The sequence below is a fragment of the Miniopterus natalensis genome, chromosome 15 (genome assembly GCF_054644295.1).
Source record: "Miniopterus natalensis isolate mMinNat1 chromosome 15, mMinNat1.hap1, whole genome shotgun sequence".
In the NCBI taxonomy this organism is placed as follows: Eukaryota; Metazoa; Chordata; class Mammalia; order Chiroptera; family Miniopteridae; genus Miniopterus; species Miniopterus natalensis.
Genome location: NC_142095.1, coordinates 8,779,565 through 8,805,951, shown reverse-complemented (window position 1 = coordinate 8,805,951; position 26,387 = coordinate 8,779,565). Strand labels below are relative to the sequence as shown.

Genomic DNA, 26,387 nt, shown 5'->3' with positions numbered 1-26,387 from the left:
CTAGGCTCATGCGGTTGGTGGCAGAATTCGTATCTTTGCAGCTCCGGACCAGTGGTGGCTTCTTCAAGGTCAAAGGGAGAGTGTCTGTCCTGTGTCAAATCCCTTAGCTTAGAGAAGACTCAATGCCCCTTTTGGCTGGGTAGACCTGCCCAGATAATACCTCTTGTGATGAACTCAAATTCAACTGATTTGGAGACCTTATTTATATCCACAAAGTCCCTTCACTATTGCCATATACTGTAACATAATCACAGGGGTGACATCCATCATATTTACAGTCCTTCCCACACTCAAGGGGAAGGGATGGCTTCTATGTGGGCGTGGGCCATTGGGGCTTGTCTTTGATTTTTCCTATCACAGGGCATCGCCTAGTAGGCCTCTCTGGAGGAGATGGCTTCCGTCAGCCAAGGGCAGTCCTCCCGAGAAGGTTGTAGATGTGGGCTGTTAGTAGCCAATGCCTATAGTGGCCAGCGGAGGGATGCACCAGCTAGCTGGTCAAGGGCATCTGGGCAGGGCACCAACAAGACTGCTACAGATGGGCATCTTCTCAGATCTATAGCTTTTAAAAATAGAGGCCAAAGCTGCTGTGGAATCGGCTGCCTTGAGAGTCTGCTTTCCGCCCCTCATGCCACTGTGATCTCACAGTTTGGTGGTAGAGACAGGCACGAGGACAGCATGCACTCAGTGCTGGCCATGCAAATCCATGTCTGAGCAGGAGGGATTGGCGCCTGCAGGCCAGCATCCCCTGGGAACTCTAGGGCCAGGTTGGGTCACTTTCGAGACCACTTGCATCTCTCTGAGTGCTGCCTTCTCTGCTGCATTTCCTCCCCAGCAGGAGCGCGGGACTCCCAGGATCCGCAGGGCTGTGGGAGGTGTCCCTCCTCACCTCGGGTCAAAGACTTCCCTGGCTGCAGCTTCCCTGCTGATGTCTGCTGCATTCTCACTCCTTCACAGAGTCCAAGGGTGCAGAGGGGAGAGGGATGCTGGCTCTGTGACTCTGGGGAGTCTCTTCACCTCTTTGGCCCTCAGTGTTTCCATCTCTGTCATGAAAGCTTTCCAGGTGGTCACAGGGGTATCCCCTTGGGCATGCCAGAGGGTTTAGGATAGATGCTGAACAAGTGGGGACTCTGTCTCTCCCTACCTCTGAGTCCATGTTTTATGTGTATATTGTATGTATATGTAAATGTGGACTTCTGCTGCCACGATTTTTGGTATCACTTAGTTACTGTGTGAGGTCAAGGTTCCCTGGATGCAGAGCTGGAGACAGGGACTCACTTGCACAAGATTTATTGAGGGGTGTTCTCAGGAGAAGGGGATGAGGGGAGCAGGAAGGAGCAGGGGAGGAGCTGAGAAAGAACAGTGTCTCAGCAGAGGCCAGCCTCAGCCTGAGCCCACGGGGCAGTCTGGGGCGTGAAGCACACACTCCAGAGTTGTCCCACCTTGAGGCAAGGGGCACCGCTTTTGTACCCCTATAGCAGTCAGTCATTGCTAGTGGGAAGAGATAGAGGGGGGCATAAAACCTCCTGGGTGACATGGCTCCCATTTAACCAAGGACAATTTTCTGTAGAAGGGGCAGCTGGGAGCTGATGGCAACTGACATACAGCTGGGGGTGGGTGCACCAGGCCCATCAGGGTCCTCTCCTCTTCCCCTTCCATCCCCAGACAGTCCTTCAGATCACCACTGGGGTTCTTATCCCAAAGCTGACTTTAAAAACTCATGACAGCCCCTATTGCCCACAGAGTGAATCAGGGCCTTCGCCTGGGTTCAGAGGTCCTGCGCCCTGGTGCCAGCCTGCCTTCCTGCCCCGTCTGTGTGCCCCTCACCCTGTGATCTTGCCCCACAGACCCTTGTTGGGTGGGGGTGATGATGATGACTATGATAAAGATGCTTCTGTTAACTTCCGCTGAGTACCAGGAGCTCTCCAAGGTCCTTGACACATGTCATCTCTAATCTTCAGAATGGTCACGCAAGATTGATTCTATCAACCGTTTTACCTCTGAGAAGGCAGGTTCTGAAAGTTTAAGTGACCAGTGTCACATGGCTTGTAAGAGATGGAGCTGGGACTCCCTCAGACCTAGGACTGTCCGATGTCAAAGTCCTTGCTTTCTACCTTGTCTGTTGCCCCCAGGCCTCAGACAAGCAGTTGTCTACTCAGCCTCCATATAATCTCTGTCACCTGACCCAACAGCCCTCATTCCCTCCCCCCTCAGCCTGCCAAACTTCTAGTTTTTCTTCCAGGGCCATCTGCTGTGCAGGGTCTCGACACTCCACCCCTAGGCCACTCTGGGTCAGAATCGAGTCCCTCTCCTCTTTTTCCCCTGTTCGTGAGTGGGCACCTTCTCTGCATCTTTCTGCTCACAGCCTCCTGCCTGCACCCCCCCTCCTCTCTGCTTCCCTCCGCCTAACGTGGTGCCTGGCACAGGCTCACAGCAACGGAGGTGCAGCTCCTCTGGAAAGTCAACCCCCCTAACAGCCTGCCCCACACACTGTCATCCCGGCCCTCACCTGAGTGCCGTGTCCTGGCCACCTCTTCTTTCAGACAAGAGTATGCTCAGTATTGTCCACGACACAGGGGGAGCTCAAGGCAGAGCTGCGATTGGTCCCACAGCCAGTTACTGCCAGTGAGCCAGCAAGCCCCACACGAGCCCCACTTTTCTTTGCTTCCCACATTGCTAACAGGGTAATGACAGAGTTCCAGGCAGGGGCCGAGAGTGGGAAACAGCCTCACAATAAATGTATTATTTGATGTTAAGATGTAGCCCAGCTTCAGAAACTTTATTTTTTTTAAAAATTGAGTGTATTGGGGTGACATTGGTTAATAAGATTTTATAGGTTCCAAGTGTACAATTCTGTTTTGCATTGTGTGCCCACCACCCAAAGTCAGATCTTCTGTGACCGTATATTTGACCCTTGACCCTTTACTACCCGCCACCCCCCTTCCCTCTGTGACCAGCGTACTGTACTCTGTGTCCTTGAGTTTTTGTTTGTTCATTTTACTTGTTCATTTGTTGCTTTCGGTTTTATATCCCATATATGAGCGATATCATCTGGTTCTTGAGGCGGGGAAGTCCTTAGCGTCAAGGAAAGGAAGCAATAAAAGACAGAAAATAATTAAGTGCCAAATTGTGTTCTGAGGACACTGGGGTTCGGGGGGACTGCGGCGGCAGGGCTGGCATCTTCAAGGAAAATCTCACGGAAGGGGCAGCCTGGAGCTGAGCCCTGGAGGTGGATCAGGTTTTGCAGAGAGAAGGGCACTCCAGACGTGGGAACAGCGTGAGCAGAGGCACAGGTGGGGTCAGCAGGTGGGCCTGAGCGCACAGACTTGGCTCAGTTGTGTCCCCTTCCTCAAAAGGTAGCTTTAGCGGGGCAGGTTGCAGGGAGAGAGAGGAGATGCGCACTCCAGGGTTTTCGGGTGCTGGCCAGGCCACGCCGGTCCGTGCCTCTCTCTGTCTCCTCCTTCAGCGAGCGGGCAGAGCTCCCCGCGAGTGGCCGCAGGGAGGCCTGTGTTTACTGCCAGAGCATCTGTCCTAATGTGAGGACTGAGCCTGACGCGCCAACGGGACGCAGGACTGCTGGAGACGATGGAGAGGGTGGGGGAGCCGGAGAGCCCGGCCTGGGCAGCTCTGTCCGTTTTCTCTTGTGGGTTCCATTTTTAGCATTTTCCTTTATGTTAGCTTCTCACCTCCTCATATTGTTACCAGAGACACCTTGGGCGTTGAGGATGGGAGGTGGGAGGAGAGAATTCAGAGAGAGAGGGAGGAGATTATCCGCAGGCTGGATGATCTCCATGTGGGGCCAGTTCCAGCTGGTGTCACTTAGCTGTGAAGTGATGCATGTAATTATCTGTGATGTAATTAACATGAAGCGTGCAACATACTTATGCAAGTGTGTTGTGTGCTGTTAGAAAATTGTTTCCAAACTGTCGAAGGGTCTGATCTCCCATTCACCTAATCTGGAATGGGTCAGAGGAAAAGATACAAAAATCATAATACAAAGAAACGTGTAAATATAAGCAACCCAACCCCCCCATCACACACACACAGGCTCAAACACAAAAGCAAACCATTTTCCAGATATCCAGCTAGATGTCACTTTATCTTTGAAGAGGAAAAGGCACCCACGGGGTTATGTGATTTTCATAGGTAATTTATGTGGCTGTGTCCATTAAGGAGTATTGAGGCTTTCTTGCCCCTCCTGAGAACTGGCGCTTGCCCGAGGGTCATCCATTTTAGACGAACAGTGATATCCATTTCTGTAGCAAGGTATTACACATAAAGTAATGTGTTGTCATTATTAAAATCTCTAATCTCATTGAGAAACTTCCAGAAACAAGATACACCGATTTGCTCACCGCCTATTTCCTGCTCCCGTGACAGAATGTTTGAGGTTTTGGATCCAGCTGCTTTTCAGAGCTCTGTCTAGTCACTGTTTATAACTCAGCTCATCTAAAGATAAAGCTTTGTCTCTTCTGTGTAAATCCTGTCTCGTAAAGACTATAGTAGTCACTTGTGCTTTTCACAAAGTTTTTAAAAAATTATTTCTAGGATTTTCTTCCTTGGTTTTTTATTAATTTTTCAAATTGATTTTTAGAGAGAGAGGAAGGCAGAGGGGGAGAGAGAAACATCAATGTGAGAGCGAAATATCAAGCGGCTGCCTCCTGCACACCTTCTAGGAGCCTGAAACCCAGGCATGTGCCCTGACTGGGAATCGGACCGGCAACCGTTTGATGTACAGGATGGCACTCCAGCCAACTGAGCCACACAGGCCAGGGCCTTCCTTGGTTTGAATTTAAAAATTTTTTGTTTCTTTTTTAATTTATAGGAGGACTCTTAATTGAAATTACACAGGCCTCAGTTTATTCTCTTGTAAAATGGGAAATAGGTTCTTGTCACGTGCACAGTTCATAAGGATTCATTTTGCAATAGGGCAGTTTTTACAGATTTTCATATCAAAGTTGCCATTTTTAAAATTATGGCAAAATAAGAATAGCCACCATTTATTGCTCACATACTATACTAGTCATTGTGCCAGGTATTTTATAGAATTATAAATATTATTTATTATATATCATTTCAAGTTCGCTAATCCTTTCACCATGGCCTACATGTCTCTTATGTTTATTTCTGAATTTTCTATTCTCTTTCATGCTTCCATCTGGATATTTCCTACTGACTTACCTTGTGGACCACTGGTCTTCTCTCCTGCTGTGTCCAATCGACAGTTAAACACATACATCTTCTCTTCTCAGCACCCTGGCCACTGCCTTCTCCGTGGTTTCTTAGTCCCAAGTCACCCTGCTGCTGTGGAATCAGCAGGTACCTCGATGTGAATGTGTCAGTGTCAGACTCGCCTCCATAAGCTTCTTTCCTTCGGGGTGTTGGCCCTCAAGTCCTGGCTGCCTTAGCCCTGAGCTTTCAGTTGTGTCTTTGCAGACTAGCAAGAGTGCCAGAAAGGCAGCTCAGAAACTTGAGAACTCGGCCTTTCAGCCACTACTTCACGGTCAGTTTCTTCGCCTCTCATTCCACGTTGCTGACAGACCTGTAAGCAGCTCAGAGGAAGGTGCTGCTCCATGCCGGGGTCACTGCAGTGTTCCCTCCTTCTCTGTGGGATCCTAGACCCTGAAGTGCTGGCTGTGTTGATAGTTCCCTGGTACCTTTAAGCAGGGGTGTGTGTGTGAGTGTGTGAGCTTTTCTAGTCGTTCTAGGGGCGCAGATCTTTAGTGTTGTTCTATTGTTACTAGAAATGCAAATTCCTCAGTTTGTTCTTAACAAATCTTCAAGCTTATGAGAACTTAAGACTTGTCTATAACGTTTCAACCACCATTCTCATCATTATGATCATAGAACTAAAGGAAAAGGCATTTCGCTTTTGAAGATTTCTCACTTTTAGGCATGCCAGCAAGGTGACCATAGGCAGAAGTAGAGTTGCGTGTGGAGAGTAGGGAAATACTGGGAAACAATACCAGATGGATGCACCAAAAAAAAAAAAATCACATGGGAAAAAGAAAAATACTGAGGCCTCTTTACAAAAACATTTAGAGGTGTGTTTTCCCCCCCAAACCAATAAGCTGGCCTAATGCTAGTGGCTAATTTGCTGACCTCTGTGTTATTTGCCAATTTAAAGTGAGGTCAGCCCTTCCTGTTTGCATTTCGTTTACCACTGTAGTTGACAGCCCAGGAAGATGAAAACCCTTCTTTTCTGGGAGAAAAGCAGCTGGGAGGTATATCTCTAAGTCATGTGGCCGGTTGGGGGGTGCAGGGCACTGGAGTGCTGCTAATTTAGTGTTGTAGAGTGAGGGCTGGCATCCAGTCACCCTTCCCCCAGCAGTCGTGCAGGTCTTCCCTTAGGTAGGTGGGGTCTTGTGATTTGACGCTGCTATACTCACCAGTAAAGTCTCCCTGGTTCCACTAAGTAGAGGAGATGAAAGGCTTTGGGCTTCTTTCTGATTCTGACAGCTGCCTAGATGCCCCAGCATAGCAGGGCCGAGTGTCCCTCCCTCTAGTAGAAACCCTTGTGTGGGTGGCACCTACTTGTCAATGGCCTCACCTGCTGGACTTCCTGAGTTACTTCTGTTTCATTTTCAGAGCAAAGTAATTAATGAGGAGAAGCCTGAGGCTCTCCCTGAAGGAATGGGGTTCCCAGGGTGGCACCTCGGGCCTTTCCCTGAGCCTCTCGCTCCCTCTTGTTTGCAGACCCACAAACCCAACTTTCCCAGCTTCGGAATCACGCTCAATCCACTGACACCCGACACCCCAGGCCCCTCCTACCCTGCTAAACCCCATGCCTCCCACCTGCTCTCCGCCTGATATCCTGCTGTCTTATGTCTAAGCCCCGGATACCTCCTCTGGGGAGCCTGCCAATCCTCAAGCCAGATCAGGTGTCCCTCATTTGTGTCCCCAAAGCCACCTCTGTCTGTGTGCATGTGGCCCTGGATTGTCACTGCTCGCCTGTTTCTCCTGAAAGCCCTTCATCTCGGTGTCCCTTGGGCCCAGCACATTGCCTGGCATAAAGTAAGCACCCAATAAACTTCAACTTGAGCATATGTTAAGTTCCCTGTAAAACCTCAGCGGCCACAAATTCTGCCACCAGTCTGGGTGTTCTCTGGGCGGGCTCCTTCAGTTTGCAAAACAGGAGACTCCCATAGACTTTCAGCAGGAAAACGTAGATTGTTGCCTTTCCGCCTGTCGGGATAAGTGTTTGTTCAACTTTAGAAGCTTCAGTTTGTAGTGGTGATTTTTTTTTTTTTTTTTTTTCCGGCAGTAAAATTTTCAGCAATTACGGTCCATGCCAGAACCCTAAGCCGCCTCCTCTGCCCTGAGGAGTTCCTCCGCTTAATTGCAGGGCTGAGCCGGGGGAGGCTGCCCTTCCAGAAACGAGAAGGAAACCACAGAATGTGGCCGCTGCTCTTCCTTTGTAGCGGGAGGAGGGGCTGTCCTGTGGGGTGTTGGCTTGTTTCTCATTGCTGCCCTCTTGCCCAGAACTACTGGGACATGTAATAAGAAGCTGTTTTTCAGGCCCTTAGTTAAAGCAGGTTCGTGCAGTCAGCGCCAGAGCACACACTCTGTGCCCCGGACGTCAGAACTCGTCCCAACCAAGCGAAGCCGTGCCTGAGGTTTCCCTCCGAGGGTGGTCGTGGCTGGAATGGAAACCGCCCTCGCTTCAAGCCAGTTTCTTCGCTGTCATGTATTTACATTCAGGCTGGTGTGCAAAACACTCGCCATGCGAACCCCCTTCTGTAGCCTCTTAAGTAACAGGTAATTTTTAAGGGTGGTATTAGAAACTAAAGCGGTTGGGATCATTTTAAAATAGTATTCTACGGACTTCAAGGAAAGCTGTTTTGCTTCAGGTTTTAAGAATAAGTCTGGTTCTTAAAACTTAATAGCTTTAGGATGAGGCACGGTTCATTCAAACTCCCGAGCCTCTGTTTTGTCGTCTGTAAAATAGGAGCAACAATGTCCAGCTTGGGGGTTATGTGGGTTAAGGAGGAATATGCCTGGGCCCATTCAGTAGCCAGGAAACGTTAAGTTACTTCTGTCCCCCTCACCCCCATATTCAGCCTCTCCCCCAAGAATAGCAACATCACACCTGACTTATTTCAACATGAAGGATTCAGAGGCAAACTCTTAACATAGTCCACCTTAAAGAGACACTAAAGCATTTGTTTGTGAAAACATGAAGATTGCACTTACTGTTCCCCATACCCCTGACAATCTGTAAACTGCTCAGCAGAGTCAGCAGGCTGAGGGGATCTGGATCCCAGGTGTGTGTTTTGCTCCTGGAAAGGGCATGGGTATTAAAGATCTGGTCCTAAAATCTGAAGTTGAAGAGAATTTTCTGGAAGCAGTTTATCCAAAGCCCCCCACCCCACCCCCACTCCCCTGGAGAGGTTCTGTATTTTATTTTGCTGAATAATTGCTTTTCTGAACACAAATATACATCATCTGCTGGTAACCCCAGAGTCATCCGTGCCCCTTTGCCCTGTGCCCCACACCCCACAGCTCAGCAGCCAGAGCTGTAGTTGCCTCTGTCTGCCAACCCCCCCCCTCCGCCGCCTGGCTCTAGTTCTATCTCCTCTCCTGGGCTGCTGCTGGAGGTTTCTGCTCTGCCCTCCAGTGTCTCCGAGTGTGTTCTACTCAACATTCGCACCCCAAGGAACTCTAAGGAAACACAGGGTGCCATGACCCCATAAACTCAGGACCAAAACAGAAAGAACAAACAAAACAGAATAAAACCCTCTTTAACTTTGTTTAACCTGGTGTCCCCGCAACTTAGTTGATCACAGACCCTTTTATTTACCTCCCCTTGTGGGGAACTGAGGGTCAAAGAGCCCATCTTGGAGGATGCTGGGATCGAGCCCGCAACCCGGGCATGTGCCCTGACCAGGAATCAAACCGCGACCTCCTGGATCCTAGGCCAATGCTCAATCAACCACGGAGCCATGCTGACCAGGCTGAATTTTCTATAATTGTGAACACAGCACTGATCTGCTCCAAACTTTACACAGAGCAGCATGAAGTCCTTCACCCTGTGGCTGGCCTCTGCCTGCCAGCTGGACATCCAGCTTCTCTCCCGCCCTGACTGGGCTACTCCTGCTTCCTGCCGGCTCCCTTCCCAACCCGTCTCTCCCGTGACAGAAGCAATGGGGACTTGGCTCATTGGTGCCGCTTCTCAGGCTTGCTCTACTCCACCTGGAAACCTACCTCCCGCAGAGCATCCTGGCCAAGAATGTAGGGCTACCTACCCTTTCCTTCTCTGACTCTAACTTGTGAGCCTGGGAGCCCACAGTCCCTGGGAGACAGTGACACCTTGTACGGAAAGGCCAACAACTCCAGGCTTGACCAGATGTGATTCAAAACTCCCCTTAGCCTTGTGTCCTGGATACTCAGGCTTGCACTGCTATTTCCCTGGTATTGCACCACGGAGGGTGATGAGCCCTGGCTCACAGGGTTTGGGCGACAGTGTTGCCCATCTCTCGAGAACACCTAGCACCGCACTTGGCATCTCCTAGGTGTCGCTCGTATGCCTGCTTGCGTCCCTTTCCTTTCTCTGCTTTCCTGATGTGACTGTCAACCTATCCTTCCCTCGGGTCTTAAGGTCCTTGGGTTCCCAAGGAAAGAACACAAGGCCCGAAGTCAGACTTCTCTTCCAGCGCCACTGACGGGCAGCCTGGGGAAGACGCGGGGCCCCTCAGTGTCCTTTTCTCACACACGATCCACATTTATCTCAGCGCAGAGAAGCTTTCATCAGCCCAGCGGCACGGAGGCGAGGGGCGAGCGCTGTGGGGTGCGTGCAAATGCTCCCCTGCCCGCCCCGGGCTCACAGGCATATTTGGAAGATGAGTCAGGTAATGCCTTCCAGATGCTAAAGGGGAGACGATGGAGCACCACGCAGGGTAGAGCGCAGGGGCCCCGCTCATTAGCAGAGTGACCTCGGACGAGACCTGAATTGTTCTCGGCCTCGGTGACCTCATCAAAATATGAGGATTATCAAATCCTGCCTCGCAGCGGCGGTGGTGAGGATCGTGTGAGGCGGTTCACGTGGCGGTTTTGGTACCTGCGAAACGCCACAGGCGTCGGCCGGTATTCCCAGTTCACGCGCATTTGTTTCTTGCAGCGGAGGGTGCAGGACGTCATCAGTCCCATCGTGTTCGAAGCCGCCTACAGCCTGGGGGAGCATGTGACAGGACAGGAGGAGAGGGAGCTGCCGGCTCTGACACCTGTGCTCCGCTGGAAAAAGGGACAAAAGATCGCCCAGAAGAATCAGGTCAGAACCTTAAAGCCCGCAACTGGGCCCCGAGGGAGCAGGTGTATATGGCAGGAGTCACGGTCCTGGCTGTCCTTGGAACCAAGGCCAAGGCTCACCCCCTTCTCTGGGCCTCCCGTTCCTGACCTGCACAATGATGAAATTTATGATTCTCAGTGTTGCTTCTAACAACCACGTGATTGAAACACATTGAGGCCATTCTCAAGCAATTAGGAAATTATAATCCCCTTCAAGGTCATGAACTGACCACTTGGTCCCTGAACTTGTGCCCTGTTCCTAGACTGTTTCCAGAGCTTAGATCTGCACATAGTAGGTGCTTAATCAGTGTTTTATTGATGGGGGAGCAAGTGGGGTAGAGAAGCAAGAACTTCATCTTGCTAGAATCGGTGGTTGAATTAAAAATGCCCAACCCAGGTGTCTCTGGGAGCCGGAGCACTGTGAGTGCGGGGGGGCCACCCACCCCATGTGACACTCATCAGATTCCACGATGTGCCGCTTGTGTGGAGGCCATGTGAGGCCATACGGGGCCGAAGTGAGCCTGTGAGCTCATTCTGCACAGCAGCCCTGGCCTGTCTGCCCTGAGCCATCTGGAGATGAGCAGTACTGACTGCTGATCGGGAAATGTGTAAGGAACCTGGGATCCCAAGCCTGTTTTAACACCCAAGATTGCACAGACCCAGAACCCTAGGGAAGGTCAGACAAAGCTATCTTTTGGGCTAAACCAGACTTCTGTGTAGGGAGGGGGCAAAGCTGTAGAACCATGCACCAGCCCCACCCTCCACCACTCTCTGAGATTATGGGAAAACAAGCAGACCAGTGGCCCACAGCTTGCTTATTAGAGCTGTAAACAGAACTACAGAGAAGTGTTTGGGGTTCAGGATGTCCAGCCAGATGTTCAATTAAGTGGTGATCCCCCCCTTTTTTTTTTCCACAAAGTCATCCCTATTTTCTCCCAAAGTCTCTTCCGTGTGGTCTTGGGTCGGGTTCCCCAGAAACCGAGCCTGAGATGGGTTTGGAGCACCTGGTTTAATGAGGCTGTGGTCCTGGGAGAAACCTGGGAGGGAATGAGGGAGGGGAAGGGGCTGAGCGAGGATTGATCTCAGCTCCAATCTAGCCTTAGCCCTAGGTGGGAAACTCTAGAGCATAAATTACACCAGAGATGTCCTCTGCTTGAGGCAAGGGGACTCTCCCTCTCCCTCTCCCTCTCCCTCCCTCTCTGTAAGCATGTCTTCAAGTAAGGATTAAATAAAAAAGGAGACTTGAGTAAACTGCTTGAGAGATAGTGTGGTGCCCCCAGGAAAGCCTTACCTCTGGCACTTCTCCAAATGCATGAGCTAGCTTCCGCTCCCACCATCCACCCAAATACTCCCACAAGTTTCCCAGTCAGCCCTTTTACCTGTTCTTAAATATGAATGAACAATCAGGGTAACCTGAGACTAGGGTGAAATGTGGTACATGAAAGAAAGAATAAATAAACCTACAGAGCAACTGATTAGAGGAAAATAAACTGTTCAGGGTATAGAAGCAATTATAAAAAAATGTAAAACCAACTTAAGCTCTGTTAATACACATAAGGAGATTTAAGAATATATATCATCCACTGTAAAATGGTTGAAATTCTATTTATTTTGAAAGGGAAGAATCAGAGAACAAGGAAAGGTTCTTGAAAATTAATAATATGGTTACACAGCCAAAAACTTAGTAGAAGGACTAGAAGATAATGGTAAGAAATCTCCCAGCAAGCAGACAAAAGCAGATAGAAAAAAGAGTAAAGAATTAATCTACAAGGTCCCATATCCGAGTAACTGGAATATCAGGAAAGTAAACAGAGAAAATGAGGAAGAAATTATGAGAGAGACAATGGAATAAAAATTCCCCAGTGTTAAAGATATTTTTTTAATTTAAAGGACCCACTGACTTACAAGCAAGATAAACCGAAAATATCCTAGATAACTCATTTTGAAATATCACTACTCCTAAGATGTAAGGAGAATTCTAAATGCTTTCAGGACAGGGAGTACAGGCTGACGATACTGGGGGATGTATGTCAGCTCACAGCAGAGTTAGAGTCATACTGTGTAGCCCACCAGACTCCTTATTAGCAAGATTGGAAGCCAGGATATGGTGAAGTAAGGCTCTCAAAGTTCTGAGAGAAAGTGATTTCGCAGCTAGAATTTCATACATAGCCTAACAGTCAAGTATGAGGTCAAAATAACTTTTCAGACAAGCAAGGATCCAGAAAGTTTATTTCCCTAGTAACCTTCCCAGGAAATTACCTGAGATGTGCTCTAACAAAACGGGAGACAGAAGGAGCAAAAACATGGGATACAAAAAACTATGGAACTAGCCCCCAGAAATCTGACGATGAGAAATTCAGGGTTACAGCTGTGCAGCAAATCTAAAAACAATTGACCAATTTAGAACGGGGGAGTCAGGGAACTTCAAGAAGAATGAAGCCAGCAATAGACAGGATCAGAAAGCAGCAGATATTCAGGATACAGTGTTGATGAAATATAGTTTTTCTATGGATTAAAAAAATAAAGGCAATCAAAAACTCCTGGAAAAACAGAAATATGGTCAATATGTCATAGTTCAAAAATAAAACAAATTAAAATGTGGTGAGATTTTAAGAAAGAAGAAGAGTATAAGGAAGAAAAGGACCTAGAAATAGTCTCCCTTAAGTAAAAGTTGAGTATTCTAGGAGTTTAACTTTGACCCTGGAGAGGAGGATGTGTAATCATGACATGCTTACTGGCTCTACTCTGAGCAATAATCATGTGGCCGTAATAACATTAGCACTGTTTATTGGTTTTCATTATTTACAACCAATCCTGTATACTATGGTTATAGTATAAAGTATAAATATCATTATATTTGACTGGATAGAGGTAAAAGTAGCTCTACAGACATTCCCTCAATCTCTTAATTGTTTAAATTGGTGAGCCAACAGGTATTATAAAACTTGATGAAACCAGAAATAGTTGTTTGTTACCTAAAATTGCACAGGTCCCAGTGCTGCTTCAAGTGTGGTCACTCAGTCAGCAGCATCAACCCCTCTCGGGATCTTAGGAGAAATGAAAATGCTCTACCACCACCCCAGGCCCATTGAATTAGATGTTGATGTACTGCGTCCTGTGTTTTAAGAAGCTGACCAGTGATTCTGATGCAGCTCGTATTTGAGAATCACTGTAGCAGAAAAGCTAAGAGTAATGATTTGCCTGTTAAAATTAGGAAGGCGGATGGGAGGGGCCATTATATAAGTGAGCTAATCTAAATCTGATAAGTCAAGAAGTGGTAGTACCAGGATATTTTTTGAGAGAGATGGAAATAATCATGAAATGAAACATAAAGTAGATGTGGGTAATAGTGGTTGTCCCTGGAGGGCAGGAACTCAGTAGAGAGGTGTGTGGCGGTGTCATTATTTTTGTTTTAACCCTGTGATTCTTTGGTTGAAGTTAAAATGCAAGAAAAACACTGCCCTTAGATTGGGAAGATTGTCCAGGAGCCTGAGAAAAATTGTGGGAGAGTGATCCTTGCCTGTTTTCCTTTTCCTGATTAATATATTGTTTTAAAAGATAATTTAATTACCTCCCTCCATGTGTCCTCCAGATGTTGGCTCAGTTTGAGGGGAAGAGTGATTCTGAGAGTGAGAGCGAGGCCCACCCCAGGAAGCAGAGCTGGTTTTTAACCTTTGTATGCGTATATGGTAGCTCCACACAGAGCAGTTCACTTCTTCCATTGGGGCTCTTTAAGTCAGGTGGCCAGATAACATTAGGACTTACATTAGGACTTAAATGCCTTAATTTCTTCAATTCAAAGGCTCCGAGCCCATGTTGGATCGTGCCCTGGAGTGGATTAAATCATGGTGGTCTTGTAGAGTTAGGGTCTGCCCCCAGTGATGGTCTTGTCCTGGTGGGATAGCTGCACAGACAGTGTATATAACTTGGAGACAGTGACTATGGCATGGTAAGTGCAGGCTTACTAATGGGTCCCAGGCATTTTGCAGTGGGCGGGAGTGAGTGAGACAGGCCGGAGGCCAAGCCTTCGCTCTGCTGGGAGTCCCTGTTCACCACTCGCTGCCCCCCCGAGACACAGGAGAGGATCCCTTTGGCCCTTTTGTGGTCCCCTCAGCCCAATAGTCTAATTGCCTTTGACTTTGCTCTTCGGAACTAAAAATTATAGTGTGATCCCATTGATCAGGCAGAATCCATCTCAAATAGAGATTTGCTGCCTCCCCAAGGCAGCAAACAGAGGGAAGTGACAGGACAGTAATTTAAGAATTCTTTACTCAATTGGTTATTATTCACTCACCTGAGGGCATTTAGAGATATTCTCAGAGATGGAAAGGACTCCTATCTTGTACCCTTCTTAAGAAAACTACTCGAAGGAGCCCTCGAACAGACTGAAAAATGAGCCCAGTAAGGAACACACTGCAGGCAAGACCGCCACTGATGTGGGTTTCCTTAGAGCCTGAGAAGGACCCCTCACCATGCTGGGAGCTGGCTTCTGAGGAGTAGAGGGCTTGAAGGGCTCATGGAAGAATTCCCGTTGGTTTGGAAGAAAGTATTTGGCTGTTGTTCAGTCATTTGCCATTAAATCTGGTTCCAACTTTCCTGTTGTATCTCCCACAGACTGTTTTTGAAAGGAATTGCCATTCTGAGGACTGTGCTGCTGACCTGCAGCTTCAGGGTCAACTGCTGCTATCCAGGTGAGTCAGTGCCCCTTTCGCCACATTGCCCTGGAAAGTTCCTTTGTCTTGACTCCAGGCCCAAAGCCTGAATGTGCAGATTTCCCCACCCAAGAGGGTAAATAGAGGTGGTGGGTTGCAATGATATTTTGTGGTTTAAAAAATGTACGTTATACAATAATTTTAACAACAGCTATTATTTTGGGGGAATAGTTTGGTTTTTGTTTGCAATTCCACATATCTCACAATTTAGCCTATATTTCTAATTTCTGGGAGTATTTGTGTATGTGTGTGTGGGTATTTTATGTTTACTCACTGTATTAAGTTGAACCATATGAACCATATGAAGCTGCCAATATTTAACTGTTTAGGACAATTCCTGTGATTGGACTGATCATTATATAAAGGTTCTTTTTATTGCCCCCCCCCCCCCCCATACTTAGCAGTGATGTCTACTTTAACAACAGTTAGTGGTTCCGTAGCAGGAGGGGGCAGGCGATCCGGATCCAAGAGAGCAGCCAGTCTCTATTGTGTCAGGGTTTCCTCCCACAGCCCGCGATCCCCCAGGCTAAAGGTGAACCGCACATAGGCCTCCTGTTTCCTCTTGGCCAACCCTGTATTTCAGACTTCTTTTAGGATGAAGGCACTGGCCCCGAATCACTTAGCCACACTTCAGAGAATGGTTTCCTTTCCAGACAGTTCCTTCTGAGAGATTGTTTTAGCCTTGGGGCCAGAAAGCCCTTCCATATGATTTATTACCATTTCTCAAAAATCCTCATCTGTCCTGATAGTTATTCTCTGAAATGCATACTCTGTCCCTTATTTGTATCTGTGAAAATTAAGTGTGGGCGGAATGAAAAAAATATCCCCCTCATGAACCAGTCACCACACTAGGACACTCATGATGATAAATGCATTATTCATCAAAAGAAAGTAATACGGAGATTCTTTATCTTTTGTTTGCATTTATTGGGTGAAAGGTGATGTAATCCCCCCAACACACACACACAAATACTCCTCCAAACCACTTAAATATTAATTAGCATTACTTTTAGTTAGGACCAAGAGTGGTAGATTAAAGTATCACATGTTTTGCCAAGCTTAGAAAATTACTTCAACCTGATGAAGTGGATCTGGGAAATTTTTAACTTAGTAGGAAGGACCTCTTGGGATTATTAAAGAAACCAAATCTAAAGAAGGTTCATAAATTATCGGGTCATTACTTTTAGTTTTAAATAGGTCTTCCAAAAAGTGTTTTAGGGGAAAAACTAACAGGAAACAAAATATATGGATTTGTTTTGTCTTGAGGCAGACTGTAAATGTGGGCCATTTAGTTTGGATTATGGATAAGTTCATGTGGTGGGGAAATGCTCACTGTTCCAAGGTTAAATATTAGGTGAGGAAAGTCCCGACGTTCTTGCTGCCCAGTAATGGATGGTGAAATCTCTCTCTGTTGATTGTGCTTCTCATATATCAAGATGTAAAGCCCAAGGCTCATGATCAGTAAGGTACCTTATGGCTAAAGCTGCCTCTACTTCCACAGCTTTGCCTCTTAAGCCTGTTGGTCTGAACCATTTTGGCTCTGTGGGCCCAGTAATCAATAATGTATCAGCTAGCCGTAGCCACAAAACATGCTGTGTAACAAACCACCTCAAAACTCAGTGGTTTGAAACAGCAGTCACTCAGTCTCAAGGTCTGTGGGTCAGCTGAGGGTTGGCTGGATTCAGCTGGATCTTAGATTCAACATGCATCTGCAGTTCAACAGACGGTGGGTTGATCGCAGCCAGATGCGGGCAACCCAGTTCGGCTCTGCCTCATGTGTCTTTCACTGTCCTGCTGGAACCAGTGGGCTAGCCTGGGCATTTTCTCCTGCTATGGCAACGATCCTAGAGGACAAGCAGGAACATTTAGCAACTCTTGAGGCCTAGGCTCAGAACTGTGCATTCTTACTTCAGCCTATTCTATTGGTTACAACAAGTCCATGGCCAAACTCATAGTCAAGGGACAGGAAAATATGCTCTAACCAAAATATGCTCTCCTTTTCAGTGAGAGGAACTCACTGAAAGGCACAGTCAAGGGCCCAAGTATAGAAGGGATGGAGAATTGGGACCAATAATGCTGTCTACCCTACCACATAAGGAAAACTGTTCAGTGCTTAAGAGAGGTGGGTGTGTCATTACAGGGCCATGGAAGCAGCTTCCAAGAAGAGGAATTAAGGGGAACAAGGAGGATCCAGGCATTCTGGGCAGAGGGAAAATGTGAGCAGAGCAATGGAGGTGTGGAGAGCAGGGTTCCCATGAAAACCTTCAGGGTCTGGAGGTGGTCAGGAGAACATAGAGAGGAGGAGATTGGAGGTTGGGGGAGAGAGAGGGAGGGGGGAGAAAAAAAGGAGGGGAGGGACGGAGGGGAAGAGAGAGAAGGAGAGGCTGGCGTGGGTCACTTGGTCTTCGATTCCATGCGGTGAAAGTATGTTCCAGCCGGAGTTCTGAGTCAACTACTCTCTCCATCCATCTTAGTTCCTGTATCCCTGGCTAAGGACCACAGAGTGGCCTTTGTCTCGGTGCAGGAGCACCCTCGGCAGGGCTGGACTTAGGAGAGATGTGTTGATCTCCACCCTGGTGCCTCCACAAGGGCTTCTCGAGGGCCATTTGGACACAATTTTTGCCTTTCATGCTGTCTCTAGAACCCAGCTCTCACGTTAGCTGTGACTTACTGTACTGAAAAGTTGAAGCAAAGGGGCAGCAGAGAAAGATCCCTCCAATGACTGGGTGGACGGTGCAGTGCAAGGTATTGTGCTGGAAGCAGCCAAGTTCCCACCAGGCTGAGAAGCCGTTGTCTTTGAGAAGACAGAGGGAAAGACATCCAGGATGATCGAGTCACCTAGAGTGGCTGGGGATCGAGCCAGGAAATTCTGTCTATGACTGGGACTCATGGATGTTTTTGTTTTTTTCTCCAGAGAGCATAAATCCTGGCAGGCCTGTTGTCTCCTAAAACAATCAACTCTTCAATTAAAAGCCCACAATCAGGAATGGTCTTGAGCCTAGTTCCAAAACACGCCATTTCCAAAAATGTCCAGGGATGGAGATGAAGCCGTATAGTTTCCGTTAAACAGGACTGAGCATTCCATTTGGAAAATGATGCAACTATGTCTTGTTTTGTCTGTCGGAATACTCGCAGTACCTAAGAATGCATCACATGTGATTAGGTTAAAGAAAAAGAAATATAGACTATGGCAGTGAAACTAAAAAAAATATTTTTTGATGCCTCCCATAGGAGACCAGTGGAACATTTCAGTGCCTCTGGCTAGCCAACTCCAATAATGAAAGCACTCTTAAGGGTAGTGAAAAGACACAGTAGAATATTTATGAAGTTAGAAGAACCATCTAGTGGCCACATATACTGCTCCTACGGTTATAGCCTTACTAATGCTATTATCGCGGTCAGGGTGAGGGAGTCTAGTGAATTTCCCAGAACCCTTGGCTGGGAGATGGGTAGCTTTAGCCACGAGAGACCAGCCTTTGAGAGGAGGATCATTGCACCCAGAGAGCTATTTAGAGTGTAAAACAAATTGTTCTTCTCAAAAAATGGCAACGTGGCCAGAAGCATTAACTGCACAGTATGGGGTAGAAGTAAAGTTGTCTTGTTTAATGAAAGGGAAGAGAGCCCTGTTTATTGAGCACCTACAGGCACTAGGTACTCTATAAAGTCCTCAGTGTACATAAACACACTGTAGTGTGTCTTACCAGCAGTGCAACGTTGGACAAGCTGCTTAACGTCTCTGGGCCTCTGTTTCCTCATCTGTAAAATGGGAGACATAAGAACAACCTCTTGTAAAGTTATTTTGGGTGTTTAATGAATTAAAATATATTTAAATGCTTCTAAAAGTGCTTGACATATGGTAAGCACTCAGTAGATGAGAGCAAACATCATTTCATTCAGTCCTCTCAACAACACTGAGAAGTACTGAAGGAAAGAAGGAAGGTGGGTGGGAACTGATCAGAAACCTGGAAAACTTTTGTCCTTGCCAGAATATTAACCATAAAATTGATTTATTTCTTCACTTCTTTACTTTTTGCCCCAGATCTGGAAAAAAAATGCAAAAGAAGTTTGTTGATTGGGGGCAGCTGGCTTTTGTTGTTGCTACACCTGCTTTCTCAAAGCCTCTCAGATGAGTTTATTCTGGAATTTCCAACAAGAGTATTAACATCACCTTTTGACACCAAGACTTCTTCCCATTAACTTCCTGGGAATGCTTTCTTTCCACATTTTGCCAAACACCCAACACTCCCCCACTGCACTTGTCTGCATTTTATTACTTTTCCCCGTCTTTACCAGGCCTAGCCACGTATTGCCCACATGTCGAAGGGCATTTGGCTCTCGAGCAAGCCCAGGATCCAAGTACAGGGCTGGGAGCTTTGTTCCTATTTTCCTGAGGACAGCAGATGAGGGATGTGTCCACAGCACATCCGAGGCAGAGAGGATAGACCTCTGACCCCTCCATCATCCTGGGAGGGACCGGGGTGGAGCTGGGCCACACAGCTGTGTTTCTTTGGAGCCCTGGCTCCAGCTCAGCCCAGGGAGGAGCACAGATGCTGACTCTGTGGCTCTGAGACACCCCTCCATTGTCCTCCACAGTAACTCAGGCAGGATAGAAACAAGCCCAGCTCACAGGATCTTTGTGGTTGGTGGTTTCGTGTATGTACTTGGACCCATGTCATTTCAGCTATAGAACAGGAAGCTGACAGGCAGGGATTGGAGTCACTTATCTGAGCTCAAAAGGGAAGTTAAATGGCAGTGGCAGGAAAAACACCTGCCGGCAGGTTCCTGAGTCCAAATCCAATGTTTCCGTGGTCTCTGTCTTTAAATAGCTGTGGCAGCCCTGGCTGGTGTGGCTCTGTTGGGTCTCGTCCTGTGTACCAAAAGGTTGTCAGTTTGATTTCTGGTCAAAGCTCATGCCCGGGCCGCGGGCTCGATCCTGTAGGAGACATGCAGGAGGCAGCTGATCAATGTCTCTCTCTCACATCAATGTTTCTCTCTTTTCCCCCTCCCTTCCTCTCTCTCTCTAAAAGATCAATTAAAAAAAATCTTTAAAAACAAACAAACAAACAGATAGATAGATAGATAAATAAATAGATAGCTGTGGCAACTTTGGGAACCTGGCCTGTCTCTCATTCCCACTGTGATGTGCTGCTGTCCAATTTAGGAAATTCCTTCCTACCTCAGGGATGATCTGATTTCCTAAATGGCTTACTGGCCTCAACGTGAGGATAGGGACAGTGGGCCATCACCATGGGAACTGACCTTTCTCCCTTGGGGAGTTAAATTCATTTTCAGGGCTTCCCTCCAATACATGAGCCGCAGAAATCTATCCCAACCAATTCTGGATTTCGAGGACAGCCCTCCTGTTCGGCAGACACCGATGGAGATTTTCCATCTGGAGGGTGAGAGGATGGGGAATCCATTGACGAGCATGGAAGGTGGGCTGAGCGGTAACCATGGCAGCCACGCAAGCAGCTGGGAACATGCTCCTAGCTGGCCTCCCTCCCAAGCGACCTGGGAAGTCTGGGTCTACCTCACGGGTGTACCTAATAAAATTTTATTTGGTAGTATTTTCCTTGGCTTCCAAATGTAGCCAACCATTGGAGGCTCCATTCACTGGACGTTCAGCCCAAGAAAAGGACCTGCCCAGAGAGCGGAGCAGCTCCATTCCGCTCTACTCTCAAGTTGAGAGCAGGCAGGGAGCCAGGTGCTGTGTCCTCGCTGAGATCTTCAGTTTATTCTGTGTGACTGTGTTGTTGGTCTCTGGCCACTAACTCTAGACTCAGCCGTCCCACCACAGACTCAGTTACTGTAAGAAAAGCCAAACCCCGAAGATGCACAGTGGTTTCGTTTTCCGAAGCAAATCTTCCTCCACGCGCATTTTCCTCCTGTGCACACACCCTCGTTAGCTCCTCTCCCAAGTGTGTTCTGAGCCCCCTGACGTTACCTCGGGCTGATTGGAAGGCGGCCCTGCTGCTCTTCACAGATGAAAAGCCAAGGACAGCTGTGGCCGAGGAGGGACGGTCCCCAGTGGTCACTGGTCCCTCCCCCCACAGCCAAAGGTGACAGACTCGGGAAAAACATGAACCACCCAAAAGTCACAGTTCATTGCTGTTGCCGTGAGAGGGGAGGTACCACTAAAGAACTTCTGGGCTTCAGGAGCCTTCGTCCCTGACAATGCCAGGTGACCTTGATCCAAAAATGACGAGGCTGGGTGGATGCTGGTGCCTCGCTCCCTTTGCTGTGCAGGTGCCAGGTTCCCAGCTGTGTAAGCGTTGGCTGCCGAGGGCTCGCAGCTGTTCCACCTCTGGCCTGGAGAATGGCCCTCACCCTGGGAGGTTACACCCGCCTGGGGCACCCTCAGCCAATGACCGACTGATTTGGGTACCAAAAGTCCCCGCCTTTGTGTCAAGTGAGGGTAATTCCATGCAGTGGTTTCTGCTCCAGAGCCCTGGTGTCAATCAGGCCAAGTAGACTCTGCCCAAGACCACAGCCTTGAGCACCTTCTCCCCCGTTGCCCCAGTGGCTGCTCATCTCACAGGGAAAAATGATTCCAAATCCAGGGAGGCTCGTCATTTCACTACGTGTTGTTGTCTGTGACCATTTACGTCCCCTATTTGGTTCTTGAGCTAGAATCAGGGTCAGAGGACCACGGTGGCCATGCTGACCTGGTTCTCTTGAGTTGCCTGACCTGCCAGCTTCTGGGAAGTGCACATCCACTCGTCGCATTGTGAGTGTGTAGTGAGTGGCCGGGTTGAACGGGCGGCTTATGTATGACATCAGGTGGCGCCCTGCCATTGCTCGGTGAAGCCATACATCACTGCACACCATCCCTGTCTCATGACGTCAGACGGCTGAGCAGCTCACAGACCTTGGGAATTCCTCTGCCCCCCCCGAGTATTCTCTGCCTTTAATCCAGTTTTCCAGCGAGTGAACCTCGCTGATCTGTTCCAGATGCCCGAAGATTTAGTGATTCCGGAAACTGCTCCTAAAGCAAAGGCTGATGAGGATTGGAATTCCTCTGCTAGCTGGGAACCAGCAGTTCTTTTCACAGTTAAACAGATGGGGCAGGAGGAAGGAGCCTAAGCTGCTTGGAGGGCCAGGGACGGCCCTCTGGCTTCTCATGTTTGCCTCATTAGGAAGGGGATGGCCTTTGAAGCAAGCGCTGATTCTGTCCCTGCATCAGTTATTAAATGAGCCAGAGCTAGGGCCAGATTAATGCGAGTGAAGTCAGCGAGGATATTAGGCACGTTACTTTTTTAAAGTAACATATGTTAATTATCTGCATGTTGCTAGGGAAACCACTATTTTGGCTCAGATCACCTTAGTAAATGCTTTTCTCTCTTGATGATTATAAAACTGGCCCAGGTGGGTACATAGCAGGGAGATCGGGGTATTTCTGGCTGCATGTAAGTGGTTTTCCAACCAGAAATCCAGTCCCAGGCATCATTTCCCTGCCCCACTATAAACTTTAATTGACATGCCTTACAGAGGTGCCTCAGGATTCCTATCCGGAGTTAATAACCATGTGGGTCTGTGTTGCATGATTAGAAGGGATTTATAAAGCACTGTGCGAGGTGAAGCCCATCTCCAACTGTAGGGCCTAATCACCCACTGTTGGAAAACATTAAAACCTACATCTATACACACATACAATTCACTTACTGGGTTAGGCAGTATTGAAGGATATGAACAATATAAATATTAAAACTACTTAAAATTGCAGATTTAAAACAAAAGCAGAAATGAATCAATGTAAACTGTTGCTATTTAGATTTTTTTAAGTGTATTTGAAAGTAGAGCAATATCCAGTAGATGCCGGTGGAGGTCTGGGACAAGCCATGCCAGCACATCAGCCCAGGGATTCAGCTGAAGTCCGACCAGTCGCGGGGAGGGGCGTGTGCAGGGAAACCAAAGGCAGGAGGGGAAGCCGAGTGGAAGCAGAGGTAGGGCAGGAACACCTGAGAAGCAGGCTGGTCCCAGATGTGCCCTGAGTGTTGAACGAAGGGAAACATACTGTAGGGTGTGAAATGAGAGGATCCTGAGCAAGTCAGCGTGAGGGCCACCTGATGGTGTAGAGCACCGGGTGGCTCAGGGCTGAGGCCGTAAACCGCAGGGGGCTGCCCGAGGCCTGGGTTTATGTGGGGCCGTGGGAATGACTACAGGACAAGGCTAAGACTGGGCAGAAGTAACAACTCCCGTCACTCTAGAGTACATTAAAAGCTAAAAGAAGATTAGATTTGCTTTTTTATATATATTTAGTATTATACCTTTTGGTACAATATCCTTTTTGGACATGTTTTGCTGCTCTTATTTTTAAATGAAAAAATGTTTTTATAATAAAAATAAGTGAGGTTTATTTGCACAGTGTACAACTTTGGGCATCAGATTTTGGTGAACTCAAAATTACTTTGTGGGGAAGTAAAGCACACACGTGGTACACTTTTTCATTTGTGACATTTCTCAGTTTTCATTACATTCTTATGAGCAAGTGAGTTTTAGAGGCTAAATATTATCAATTTTATTTTTACCCCTTTTTTTTAAATTTTCTCTACACCTCTACTTTGCAAGTAACATGAGCAAATATGTACCATTGAAGATTAAGCACCAATCACACATATTATATTGTGAGAAGCAAAATACATAGTATTTACTGAGAGTCTTGAAAAGTCTTGACCAATAGAAATATAATGCAAACCATATAGGTGATTTAAAATTTTCTGGTAGCCACCCTGAAAAATTAAAAGTGAAACTTGTAAAACAAATCGTATTTAAGATAGCCAAAAATTGTTTAAACGTAATTAATGCTAAAACAACAATTGAGATTTTTTTAATATCCTTTTTTATTGTGCTAAGCCTTAGAAATCCGATGTGTATTCTACACTTAAGGCAGACCTGCCACATTTCGAGTGCGCGGCGCCATATGCGACTGGTAGCTGTCGTGTTGGACAGCCCAGCCTTGGAGCCGAAACAGGGACTTCAGTGTCGTTTTCCCCAGTGGGCGAGGGAGCTGAGGTCATCATGCACCAGTTGCCATCCGTCATCCCCACCGGCTGGCGGGGGCTTGATTCTCTGGCACTTTGGTGGCCTGCAGAGAGAAGTCCTTCAGCAAAAGATGGGGATTGAGTTGCAGCCTGTGCAGGTTACAGTGATAAGACCCACGGGGATGGGTAGAGCCACCCGTAGCCTACTACGTTTTGTAATACCTTCACTCTAGTGCCTTGTTATTTATTAACAAGTCACATTCAGCACCCCTGGCATTGGTGACTCAAGGTCACTGGCCTCAGAGGATCAACTCCAAACTCTGACATTTCAAGTCCATGGGAACCTGGATGCATCCTACGCATTCTCCTGGCCTCCCACTGATCTTACTGCAAGGATGTCCATCCCCTGCTCCTTTCCACATTATAGGAAGACATCAGACAAGCAACTGTGGTTTTATGGGGTTTTTCACGTTTGTAAGTTTAAGCTCTAATAGTGGAAAAACTGATAGTTGCCAACAAAGCACCGAGGAGATTGCCCAACAGGGGTGCTGAAGGTGTCTGGAACCATCCTGAATGCCTCCATCAAAGTCAAGGAAAATTAGTTATTAAACACCATTAAGCTACTTTAGTTTCTTCCCTTAGCATCTTCACAAAACACTGTCTGTATAAAATTGTTCCCGTGATGGTAGAAGGGGGAGAATTCAGTTTAGTGCCCTAGTAGTTCAGCACATGGTGACTGAGCCGGGATTGCACTGCCTTTTCCAACAAGAACCTTCGAGGGGCACGCACGCTTCATGGAACGTGCTGAGCGAGGTCACAGAACAGATCCTTCAGTGACCCTCCGGCACCACGCAGCCACCAAGATGGCAGCAGTAACAGCTGACATTGGGAGTACTGAGTGGATTGTGCCAGACTTCAATGTAAACCCAACATTTTCAAAAACAGCTGCTGTGACATGTATTAGGACAGCGAGAGTTGTTATTTTTTATAGCAAATGAGCAATACGTTTCCAGCAGGCTGCAGATGTGGTGAGATAAGCTCTCTAGAAACTGTACAGTTGGTTCTCATGTTGACTATTAATAATGCCTCTCTTATCAAAGAACATCAGAGCAGTAGGTGTTCAGAGTAACATGACCCACTCAAAAGACTGTACAAGCAAATTAAAATTAATGGGCCATTTTTTCAGGGAATAAAATTCCTTGGAAATTAGAAAGCTTGTTCTTTACTTCATAAGTAAGCACCCAGGGAATATTTGGCACTATAACCTTATGCCTGGTCATTTTACTCTTTCAACAGTCCTGTCAGAGGTCAGTCTTTGTGGAGTCTTGTTCTTTTCAGATGCCATGAAAAGATATTTCTTGCCAAAGCCCTTCCTGACTGTGATGGAATTTATGTAAGAGCTGTGGCTCAGACGGCCTTCATGCCAGGGGAAGTTTGGCACTAACTTCAGCCCAGCCCCCAGATAGCTGCGTGGCCCGGATCAAAGAGCATTTCCCTCTTGGGGGGCTCAGGGTCTTCACCTGTAAAATGCAAAGGTTGAGTTGATGATCTCTTATAGGATGGTGTGCATGTTCATTCATTCCACAAGGGTTTGTTGAGCACCTACTGTGCGCCAGGCACAACTCTATCACTGGGATTTCAGTGATGAGCAAAACCAGACAGGGGCCCTTGCCCCCTGGTGCTTAGATCCTAATGGGAGAGAGACAGCTCTTAATCAAATATCTGCACAAATAAATGTGTCATCACAACATTGGTAAGTAAGTGATATGCAGGATGGTGGAGCACGTGGGGCTGGAAGAGCTCATAACTGGGGGCATTTATTTCACCCAGGAGGGAGGTCACACCTGGGTGTGGCAGGTGAGGGGCTCGAGAACATGGGCTGCGATGGCAAAGAGTGGGCTTTGAAGACCTAGGAGGCACTGAGTTCTGAGCCCAGCACAACTCCTATCTCTGCATCTCAATTTCCTCATCTCTAAAAATGGAACAAACATCAGGAACCTTTCACAGTGTCGTAAGGTTTCAGAAGGATGACATGTTTGAAAGTACCCAGCACCAGGCAAATTACATTACATCTCATTTCTAAGAATAGCTTTGGAAACAGAGATGTTCTGTTTTAAACATGGGGGTTTTAGCTGTGGAGGAGTGACACAGCTTCGAGTCACTTTTTAAAAAAGCCTGAGTTTACGGTATGCCCTGGAAGGTGCCTGGCTTCCCTCAGTCACTGAGCCATGTTTGAGTCACATGTTTGAGACCCTGGGGAGGACCTTGCTGCATGATTAAGTGACAAGGGTCTAAGCTTTGGGGCTAGCGGAAGGTTAGACAACCCTGCCCTGGTCCAAGGTGGCTGATCATGGACAACAAAACTGGAATAATAAGGAGGTACCCCTGCCCATGGTCCTGCGCTTTTTTATGC

The 26,387-nt window shown here is 47.5% G+C and overlaps 1 protein-coding gene across 1 annotated transcript in view; it reads left to right on the top strand.

Moving 5' to 3' along the window:
* The window catches only part of ITGA9 (integrin subunit alpha 9), a 227,934-nt gene that overhangs the window by 118,300 nt on the left and 83,247 nt on the right, over window positions 1–26,387 (top strand). The window contains exons 16-17 of the mRNA XM_087824862.1: window positions 10,115–10,264; window positions 14,896–14,972. Of these exons, the coding sequence (XP_087680988.1) occupies window positions 10,115–10,264; window positions 14,896–14,972 (227 nt within the window). The remainder of the gene's footprint in view (window positions 1–10,114; window positions 10,265–14,895; window positions 14,973–26,387) is intronic.